Here is an 11,671-nt window from a genome sequence, read left to right as displayed (position 1 = left end):
TTGTAATTCGCCGTGCTGAGGGAGCCTAGACCCAATCATTTATTACCTTTTTGGTTATTAAATCTATTCATATTGTGATAAGAAAGTAAAATGTGTTCAAAATAAAAAAGATATAGATTAATTTATATAGTATACCATTCTGCATACTAATGTAGTAGGAAGAGATTGTGAAGGGGTAAAATTAAAAATCGCGTTTCTTTGTCTAAAAAGTTATCTACCTGTCTCCGGAATTTCTTCAAATTTATCCAATTATATGCAACTGTTATTAAATCTACCTGTCACACTATTTATTTAGTTTCAAATGCATTTACAACTTTAATAATTTAATATCATTATAGTCTACTAATTAAAGGAAAATCAGATTGACAATTTTCAATTTTAATTTTAAGCCTTAATTTAACTAGTAAGTAAATGTTCAGATATCGTTAGGTTGAATGTTTTGTATCGAGTTTGAATTTACTATTTCACAATTGTGTAAATTAATTAAAATAAAATTTATCATTTTTTTAGAGATAAAAAATAAATAAAAATTCAATTCTATAAATTATTTTAGAATCTATACATATATATATAGGGGAAGGAAATAATAAATTTTTATATAATCTTTCAATTTCACCTACCTTAAGTGATATTACAATTATACGAATTAAAAATATTATATATAAAAATATAATAAATTAATGTCATACATAACAAGAATATTTAATTTATTCATAAAAGAATATTCAACACCAGTCTTATTGATACTATTGTCATTTAAATAACATGTGTGCACTATCTAAATACATACTATTTTCATACTTACATAAATACATACCCTAGACACTATCTATGACCATGACTATTCTCAAGACATACATACTATATTCATCTAAATAAAACCTGTGCACTATCTATGACCATGGACTATTCTCTAAATAAAGATTGTTCTGAAGGATGTTAAATTATGATTTTTTTTATATATAATTTAAAGAAATTGAAATAATATATATAGTTGCAGTTGCACACAATTAGTCTTGGATGAATAGGAGGCAGGAGCATTATACACGTGATTTAAATGCAATTTATTTACTTATAATTTATGAGCTGTACAATTGAATATTAAATAATAAATTTAGTTAGCACAAAAAAAAAATAATAGGTTTTTTGGTCAAATAATAAATTTAGTTGACAACAACAAATTTGTCTGCGTTGTTGGATGTTCTATATTCTAAATACTAATCACAAGTTTTATAAGAAATTAAGAATTCTATCTAAACTATTTATATTTCCAGAAGCAAATTTTATAAACTCAACTACAATTTTTTTTTCTTTTTCATATACTATTTATGGTCAATGAGCATCAAGAGGGGATGAATTTCAAATTATTTAATTTAATCAATCAATAACTACCACTAAGTAATCTGGAATGGAATGTCGCCCAAGAAACAAAATGACAAATCAGGCACATAATTTTTTCACCATTTGAGGTCTTTTGTGATTTTATTCATCTTACAACTACCATGACATAAGGGTTACAACTAATCAAAAGCAAATCAGAATTAGATTTCTTAACGATTTGGTTCATGACGGAGGTCTTTGAATATATCAACATCATTAATATTTTTTTAGGTTATTGAAACATGAAAATGATCCACATATAATTACTGTGGACATGATATATTCCAAAAAAAAAAAAAAGAGTTTAGTCTAAGGCTATATTGACGATATAAACTTATTAGCAGACTAAATATCATAATTAGTTAAAACTATATAGCTTGCTGATTGATGATAAAATAAAAGTAAGCTGGACAATGAATTTTCTTTTATGTGTATTTTTAATATATATAAAAATTACGTATAAATCGTCACTGAAATTTGTGTTTTCGGATGTTTCATAAAATGTGTTTCTACTAATTTAAATTTTTACTTATAAAAAAGTTGAACATTTTCGATTGCACTAAATAGTCTCATTTTGCTTGGTAATCTAGACATTTTCGATTGCACTAAATAGTCTTATTTTGCTTGGTAATTTAGACTAAAGATATTTTATAAATTACTTTCACACTCTTCGAATGATCGAGACACATTTTAACGAAAGACCAAAACCCTTTAATTCTTTAAACTCAATTGGAGACTTCAGAACAAACATATATACTAGATGTGAAATATGTTTAGCAATAGGACATAATAATAAATTACTACAATCTAGAATGCTGTGGATTTGGTACATTACATCGTCATGGTTGTGCAAGTGGCCAAATTGATATCAATACGTTTTGAGAGAATATGTGCTGGGCTAGCCGCAATGTGATCCAAACCGGACAATTGAATTATGAACTTAAAACAATTATGATAATTGTTGACAAAAAATATATTGTATTTTGGTAGCACACTAGGATTATAAAACTTCAAACTTTAAATACTATCTAACCACTCTTAATATCATTGGTCTTAAAGAGACCATGATTAGAAAGATTGAGATTGAAATTGAAAGGGACATTGCTTGTTTCTACATGGGTGATCATAAATTATATATAGATATTTCATAATCATAATAGTCGGAAAAGAACAGAGGAGATATATGGTTATTTATATATTGGACATTTTTGTTTATATTTTCGTGCAACGTGTTTAAATTCAATTATATTTTGTTCAAGTGCAAAGCCTCATTTATAATTTATTCGTCATAAAATAAACATTTATAATATTCATTTTATTACAGGTCAACAATATATCTTCCCATACATTTCGTAAAAAATTGTAACCAAAATTCTCAATAACAAACAAGAAAATGAAAGAATTCCACTGTCCAGCTAAATGAATGAGAAAAGTCTTCTTTTTTGTCTAAAGGTGGAAATATGCCTGTTTAATATATCTTTTCTAATTTTTAATTTTCAAAATTTTTAAACGAAACAAAAAATTTTAGAGGCAAAGCTAAACTTCAGCTCTAGCTGAATAAGAGTTGCTTTAAGGATGGGCATTTTAACCAATGAAAAGTGTCATGATATGTAGCTCAGTGATATTCTTCTTGTTGGCATTTTGGATTTATACATATCAACCAGTATTATGTGCGTGTGATTGGTCTTCAATTCATGAAGATTATCTGCGTACTAATTGATTATAGCAAACACACTTTTTAATATATTCATTTTATCGGTCAAAATCCATATGATTTAAATTGAAATTCACGTAATTTAGTGAAATTTATGTAAATTTTAATTAATAAAAATTAAAGTGTTGAAAAGTGTGTCTTAGAGAGTATGATATTAACCTTCTTCAAATTTTAAATATAGTCTAAGAAACTTGAAATCTGCATTTTATATTCTTAAACTTGTATTTGATTTATTATTAAATATGAAAATGTTATTTTGAATGGTAAATGATTGATTATCATGTTGCACACATGTTATTGATTCAAAAAATAAAGATATGAATATCGTGATATATATTTATGTTTGTATTTGCAAATGAGTCTTATTTAGTGCATAATATTCTATTATGAAATATGATTTTAAGTGTTTTAAAATGTATTTTAAACATGACAAATAAATATAAGTATGTGGGTTTACAGAAATTTTGTGACAATGATATTAGGCTTAAGCATACCTATAATTGTTAACATATGTGTCTTCACATAAATTTATTGAAAAAGTTATTATTTAAAATGATTTTATGTCGTTCTAAAATAGTAAGTAAATTCTCTCGTCAGATGATGATCCATAAAAAAAAAATTAAACAAATTAGATACATTTTGAACATAAGAATCCTTTTAAAAAGGTGAGTTTTCTTTTTCTTCTCTTAAATGAATACAATCTAGTCTAGCTCTTCATAACCTAATAATGAGCATGGTCTAAAGGAAAATATTGTCTTTAAATGACAAAAGGAAAAGATGCGGATCATAAATCTTAAACCGTGGCTTAAGGAGCATTCGTTACCTAGAAACATGTGTTGAAATTGAGGTCAAATTATTTTTTTAAATGAAGAGAATATTATTAAAAAGTCTCAAATTGAATGAGATATAAGAGATAAATATGTGTTTATAAGTAAATGTAATTTTCAAATCATAAGTCGGTTTTATAGAAGTTGAGTTATGTCTAACTCAAATTCTAATATAGTATCATAGTCTATCCAAGATCCGTTAGACCATCTACTATTAGGTTATCACTATTGATTCAGTTGAGTCACTTTTCAGATGTCTAATCTTGGTCGTGAAATGGTGTGTTAAAGAATCTCACTTTTGATGAGATAAGACATGCATACATATTATAAGTCCGAACAATTCTCACCTTATAAGTCGATTTTTTAGGGGTTGAGTTAGACTCAACTCAAATTCCAATAAGTAGTGTCAATGACTGAATTTTAAATGTGTTGAATGGTTGCATGTGTATCTAATAGGATTTGGTTATATTATTTTAGTTATTATTGTTTATGTCTTAATTACACCGTTGACTGAAACAATTAATGATATTTGTTTTAATGTTCAACTCAAGCTTTATAAAAGGTGGAGAAAAATATAATAGAAAAATACAAGATAAAAATTATAAATGACAAATTAATTAAGAGTTAATCTTTTGTATATATTTATAAGGAGTTTAATTGATCTTAAGAATTAATCTGCTTGCATATGTTTATGGAGAGTCTAATTGCTTATTTATGAATATTATTTTGTTCATTATTTATTCATCTAAAAAATTTTGAATTTATTCTAAAAGTTTGTCATCATAAAAAGTAAGAAGATTGTTATGATAAAAAGTTTTTTGATATATATTTTAATAACTACAAAACTTTTAAAATAAATGTTAATTACCAAGAACTTCATAAATTACCAAACTAACTTCTACTCACATCAACAATGTTTTTGTTATCGTGGATTGTCAAGATTCAAATTCAATCTTTCTTATGCCTTTTGAAAGGAACATTCTCATGATATTATACATTTAGTATCCTCAAGAATCATTTTTACATAATTATATAAGGATAAAGAACAAATGTTATGAAAAAATCATTGAAGAATTAATTCAATTACCATATTTATAGTTGATAAAAATGTTTGCTGTACAAGGATGCAACACTTACATTGCGCCAACACTATTCATAATGGTTTCATGAATCAATGAAAATCAAACACGTCAATTTGTTAGTACAAAAGTTAATCAACAAAATATTTTGAACACTGAAGGTAATGAGAATGATAAGAAAATTGAAACAACTTCTAGAAGGTCCCTGACAAAGAGCCACCACATTCACACTTATCAAACTTTCACCCAAATTTTTTAAAGCGTCTTCTTAGAGGAAACGACCCCCCACTAGATTCACCTTCTCAACATCTCACTTCCATGGCTGCTCCCACACTAAACCAAAACTTGTTTCGGCCACCACCAAAACCACTATGACATATTTGTGTTTTGTAGACTTTAAAACCTTATGTTTGAAGATTTTATGTTGTTATGTTTGATGGTGTTTTTGTGGTTTTTTGGCTTTGAATTTTGTGCTCTAGTTTAGGTTGTTTTATGTTTGCACACATGGTGTTTGTTAGAAAGTCTCAACATTGTTGGATTTTTTGAATTAATGTTTTATGCGTAGAATTGGCAGAGCCTCTCATCAATTTTTACTTCCTTTCTTCCAAACCAATGGATTCTAGAATGTGGTGAGTTTGGCTAGATTTGAGACCGCGTATACTAAGTGTGTTATAAAAAGTCAAATAAATTATCTTTACTTTGATAAGATTAAACACCTTAGATTTTCTCTTGTCTTTTGTTAATTACTATATCTGCAAATAGAGATGGGAATAAGTCGGATCGACCGACAGGGACCTACAGCCTAGTCTACGTAGGCTCAAGTCAGACTAGACTTTTTGTTGGAATTCAATTATTAGTGGTTAGTCTCACATTGACTAGGAATTGAGGATATATTGGATATATAAGGAGAATGACCCATAAATATTGGAAACATAAAACATAAACTAGGAATGGAAGTGATTTTGATAATCATTTTGCTTTTGGGCAAAAGCTTTGGTTGCAAATAGTCATTACGGATGTCGCGCTCCCCCGGACTCCCCCAGCAAGTGGATCAAGTCTAGTGGTGAGAACTCATAATTGAGGGGAGATGTGTTGGAATACAATTATGAGTGGTAAGTCCCACATTGACTAAGAATGGAGGCTATATTGGATATATGAGTGTCACGCTACAAGCCTAAGTTTTTTAGACTTATTAGGTCGACCTATTTAAATAAACATTATATTAAATTTTAATCTTATTGTTATATATTTAACTTTAGTAATTTACGCATATTAACCTCATTTAATTTATGACATATTTAAATGTATTATTATAAAATATAATTTAAGTATAATGTATATAAAGTCATATTTTTCAAAATATAATGTTAAATATCTAAATAAAACTTAATTTTATTTACATATTAACTCGTTATTCTATTTAAAGATATGTTTGATTAATTATTCAAAAATATTAAAATAAAATAGACTTTTAAGTAGACTAACATATCATATCATACTTCTATCAAGGTCAGACTGAGGCATAAAAAGTAAGTCTATGACATGCCAGACTCAAAGCTAGCAAAACCTAGTTTGCCCCAGCCTATTTTCATCCCCTATGTGCAAGAAATTGGTTTTAGTTGTAGATTTTATATATGAATTTGGTATTTTCCTATATATTTATGCGCTCTCAAAGTTTGGATAAAAAACACATCAACACATTGTGTCTTATCGAATTGTAATCTTCTTTTTTTATCTATTAAAATAGTTTTCTTTATCGTAAAAAATGATAACATCTTTAAATCAACTTTAATTTAATATAACATTTTCAAATTTTAATGATAAATTTTATTAACTATAGAAGGTAATTTAGACAATAAACTTAAATTAGTATTAAGATTGCATATATTAAATATTGTCAACTATCTTTCTCTGAAAACTTAGTAGATGAAGATGAAAAGAGTGTTTGAGTAACGATACTAAAGTGGATGATGAGAGTGATAAATAGCCATTCATTCGTGAAGAAAAGAAACGTCGGGGTAGATTGAAAAGGAGGCACCACGGCTAACATGTTGCCTTTCATACACTCTCATTAATACACACATGGACTAAGAAAAGGTTGGGAGCAAGTTAACTACTCTTAAACTACTCACACAATTTATTACCACATTTTCATTCAATACACATAAAAATGGTTAAACTATTTTATATATAATACATTTATTTAATTTATAATTGATATTAGACTTAATCAAACAGAAACAAAAAAAAAAAGAACTATAATTAATGTGAGTAGGGAAACCAATGGGTTAGTCTTGCAAAGGCTGCTGCTTGTTCTTCCAATAATAAGCAGTGAGTCTATTCCTTCACTCAAAAGTCAATCTTTCCCACTCATTCTATCTTTTCCCTTTCCAACTCTCTCTCTCTCTCTCTCTCTCTCTCTATATATATATATATATATATAAATTACCTCTTCACATTCGAACCGACACCCATTTTCCCTAACCACCATGGAAGTGGAAGTGTTTGTACCACTTGATTTCAACTTCGACAGCAACACTTCCTCTCCATACATCACCGCTCCTTCAAGCCCTCAACGTTTCGCCACCAATTTCTTCTTCAGTGCCCCAACTAGCCCTTCTCGCGTTTCCCCTCTCTTCCCTCAACAATCCTCTTTTCCTTCTCACAACAACACCTTTCCCAACGACGACGATTTTGAATTTGATTTCAGCGGTAATCTCCAAAGAGAATCTCTCTCCGCCGCTGATGAACTTTTCGATGGCGGAAAGATCCGTCCTTTGAAACCACCCACGAACGACAGACCAGTTTCTCCGAGGACGAGAAAGAAAAAAACGGTCGAAGATCCTGAGAGAGATTCAAACCCGTTTGAAGCTGCAATCGAAGAAACGTTGAGAAGAGAAGAAGAAAAAAGAGGGAGACAAAGGGTTTCGTCTTCTTCTTCTTCTGGTCGGAAAGGAAGTAGGTCGTTGTCTCCTCTGAGAGTCTCCGACATCATTGTTGATTCCGATGATAAAGATATTTCTGTTTCTGTTACTTCCTCTGCAAGTAACGTGAAATCGTTCTTGTCGTTCACGAAAGGTTATAGAAAATGGAGAATAAGAGATTTTCTTCTGTTTAGGAGTGCTTCTGAGGGAAGAGCGAACGAAAAAGATCCTTTGAGAAAATACACGGCTCTATCTAAAAAGAGTGCGGTGGTGGAAGATGATGTGAGTGTTAGGAACTCAAGTTTCCGGTCTACAGAGAGTTCCGGTTCATTTTCGAGGCGGCGTGGACCGGTTTCGGCTCATGAATTGCATTATACGCTGAACCGGGCTGCTACTGAAGAGATGAAGAAGAAAACTTTCTTGCCTTATAAAAGGGGTTTGTTAGGATGTCTCGGCTCTAATCATCATATGAATCAGATTTCTAAGGGAATTGGCTCTTTCTCACGCTCTTAATCATTCATCATAATCCAATTTCTTAATCCTCTTTCACACCTTCTTTTTTCAATGCTTCTCTGTTGCCAAACATCTTTTTCTCATTTCTTCTTGTTGAGATTGAAATTTGTATGAACATAATTAAATGTACACCCTTGATACACAAACATATATTAAAGGTTCCTTACCTAGCCAATTATTTCATTATCATATATATTTCGCAAGTGATTTTCATCTTTTTCTAATTTTACATTTGTCAAATTAATTGTTTTTATTTGCTATATTTTGCAGAATTAATTAACATGTTAGCTAGCTGTTTCATCAATTGTGTACTAATTAACTCAAATTACTATAAGATTTCTGGTATGAATTTAGAACAAAACTGTAAGATATCTGGTACAAATTTAAAATAAAATATTTAATTTAATAATATTAATATTTATTGATGTTTGAAAGAAAAAAAGAAGTAAATTGTTTGCAATTTTAGAGTTATGTCTTATATATATACGTATCTTGTGCTAATATTGGATAGAGTCAGATTCCTTAGGGTCAAATTACCATATTACATCAATCAGTCTCAATTATTGATTTAAAATTGAATGGCTTAAATTGCACAATTAGTAAATCAATTTTAAACAATTTAAACTATTATTAATTTTGATTGGACGATGAAGATATGTAATTGGTGTGATGGAATCTATTTTGTTGGTGAAAGGTATTGGTAGTATAAATGAAGAATGATAACAGAACATGGTTGGCGAAAAGAATGAAGGGAAAACCTCAACGTGGAAAGTATAAAAGCATGACACAAAGAAAAGTGGGAAGCTTTTAGTGTACAATAATCATTAAGCTAAGGAATAATGATCGCAAAATGTAATACAGTTAATTTTTGTTGTTGTTGATTTGGGCACCAAGCCAGAGTCAAATTAAAGTTAAAAAAAGTGATGGTAAAGCATGTGATTATTTCTCCATCACTACAGCATGTAATGATTGATGATGACCGCTTAATATGTAGAATAGTCGTAAACAACCTTTTCCAGCATGTAATTTTAACTATTCATTAAGGTTGTATTTTTTAAATTTTAAGATTCGATTTATATTTTTACAAAAATTTTAAAATTATATGAAAAATTATGATTAAATGATCGAAATACGTGTAACTGTATATAGTCACATTATATTTATTTATTTATTTTTTAAATGAAATTGAGATTATGAATGTCTACTGTCCACACAAGCTTTAAGACAAAACAAAAAGAAGGTTAGTAGGATACACTTTTAATTTTTTATATAATGTCTATGCTATATTATCGGTGGAAATATTGTTAGCCGAGTTAAACTTAGCTTTTAATGGTCTTTATCTATTTAAAAAATTTAAGGTTCAAATTTGATTGGTTAATTATAAGCTTTTCTTTATGTTAGATTGAGCCTATTAGATACCTTTATATAACTTGTTAGTTGAAAAATTATATTATTGGTGAAATTGATCTACATACGATTTTTGGGAAATTTCCTCTTATTTTTTATTGGATTGTATAAAGAAACAACATATATAAACACTTACTATATGATAAGTATTTATTGAATAAATGTTTAAATAAATTATTTATTTAAATATCTCAAAAAATGACTTTAAGAGTGATAGATTTTTAGAGAAAAAAATTAATATATTAAGAAACATGATGATAAACGAAGTAAAAAAACTTAAAAAAAAAAAAAAAAACGTTTGTGTAAAGCTATGAATTTTGTTTTTTGTCTCTGAACAAACTTCAAACGTGCCAAACGACTTACCAGTGAATGTCAATTCATAATAAACCAACTGAAATGATGATAATTACTTAAAATGTAATTTTTGTACAGAAGAAAATAAATAATTTTCACCTTTGTCTTCTTTCATATTTTACCAAACACGGTCTTAAGTTGTTTAGATGCCACTATTGATAACGACGATACACACTGGGGTAAGTTAGTATCGTATGACCCAAGAAACAAGTAAAAAAACAAATGCAAAAAGTTTATGACCATTATTAAATGTCACTTAACAAAGATATAAGTGACCATAACTCATAGCAGCAGTTTTTCGTAAAATTGGACCACTGTACTATCCACATGAGCTGCTTCCAAGTTCCAACTCACGAATAAGTCATGGCCCTTAACATAAATACTAATAAAATTATCAAAAGCAGAGCACATTATACAAATTGGACGAAATGATCAACCAGGTGCTTGCTCATAATAAATACAGTTGCTTAATTGTACTGTATTACTACTTTGAGTTATATATTATTTTGAAAAAACTCTATTCCCACATTAATAACATATATAATTCAATAAAAAATTATTAAGAATGTCACCTTCATCTTATAAATTGATTTAGTAAAGTTGAATTATATCCAATATAAAAGTTAAGATAAATAATTTATTTTAGTGAATTAAAATTTCAAATTAATTTAAAATTTCATGGGAGAAAAATAAAGGATAGAGAAAGATTACTAAGTATTATATATAACCAAGTTCATCACGCAGTCTTTCAAAAGAAAAAAACGAAAGCTAAAGTCTTTTAAGAAAAGAAAGTGTGAGAGGATGAACCAACTAAGGCAAGCCTGTAATGCTGTCTTTTTGTAAAGGCTACCTAGAGTGAAGAGCACATAGACCCATATGATTATGAAGCTCTTTAGTAGTTAAAAGTCTACACTACTTTTAGAATTTAAGTACAAGTTGTAATTTAATATTCAATATAAATGAATTAAGTATTGAATATATTAACAACGTGAGATACAATTTTTATTTTATTTTATTCTTAATGTTTGTGGTTGATTTGAGAGTCTTCTAAACTCTCAATTAGTGTATGAGATATCTAGTTCAACAAATATCATTTTCTTTATTTCTTAATATTAATGTCTATATAAGTGTCCACGTAAACCAATTAATAAAATTAACGCCTCAATTAACGTTAGGAGTTAAAATAACTGAAATTTTGAAGAATAGATGTTTTTTATTTTTCGTGAACTAGAGATCAATATTCTATACTTTCAAAGCCAATATAGTGATTTACCCGTTTTTATATATGGTTAGGGTATCATATGAATACTATCTATATACATGTGAATATCAATTGTCATGGCTTCTTTCTTATTGTTATATTTTTATATTCCTTGCAGTTTTACTAGAGTTGACAAATTGAGCTGCTTCGATTGGGGGGATTGGCATGACATTTATGGGCTTATTAGTTAATTGATGTACAAAATCTAAAAA

At 28.4% G+C, this 11,671-nt stretch overlaps 1 protein-coding gene across 1 annotated transcript; it reads left to right on the top strand.

Moving 5' to 3' along the window:
* The first annotated feature begins 7,400 nt into the window (after positions 1–7,400).
* LOC101493764 (uncharacterized) lies at positions 7,401–8,661 on the top strand. Its single transcript, XM_004505138.4, has one exon. It carries the CDS (start codon positions 7,490–7,492, stop codon positions 8,435–8,437), a length of 948 nt encoding a protein of 315 aa, XP_004505195.1. The 5' UTR covers positions 7,401–7,489; the 3' UTR covers positions 8,438–8,661.
* Positions 8,662–11,671: the final 3,010 nt, after the last annotated feature.

Source organism: Cicer arietinum, chromosome 6, assembly GCF_000331145.2.
Source record: "Cicer arietinum cultivar CDC Frontier isolate Library 1 chromosome 6, Cicar.CDCFrontier_v2.0, whole genome shotgun sequence".
NCBI lineage: Eukaryota > Viridiplantae > Streptophyta > Magnoliopsida > Fabales > Fabaceae > Cicer > Cicer arietinum.
This window is presented reverse-complemented; position numbering and strand designations above follow the sequence as displayed.

Excerpts from the sequence above, each read along its gene's own strand:
- LOC101493764 (XM_004505138.4), top strand. The coding sequence starts at position 7,490 with ATGGAAGTGGAAGTGTTTGTACCACTTGATTTCAACTTCGACAGCAAC.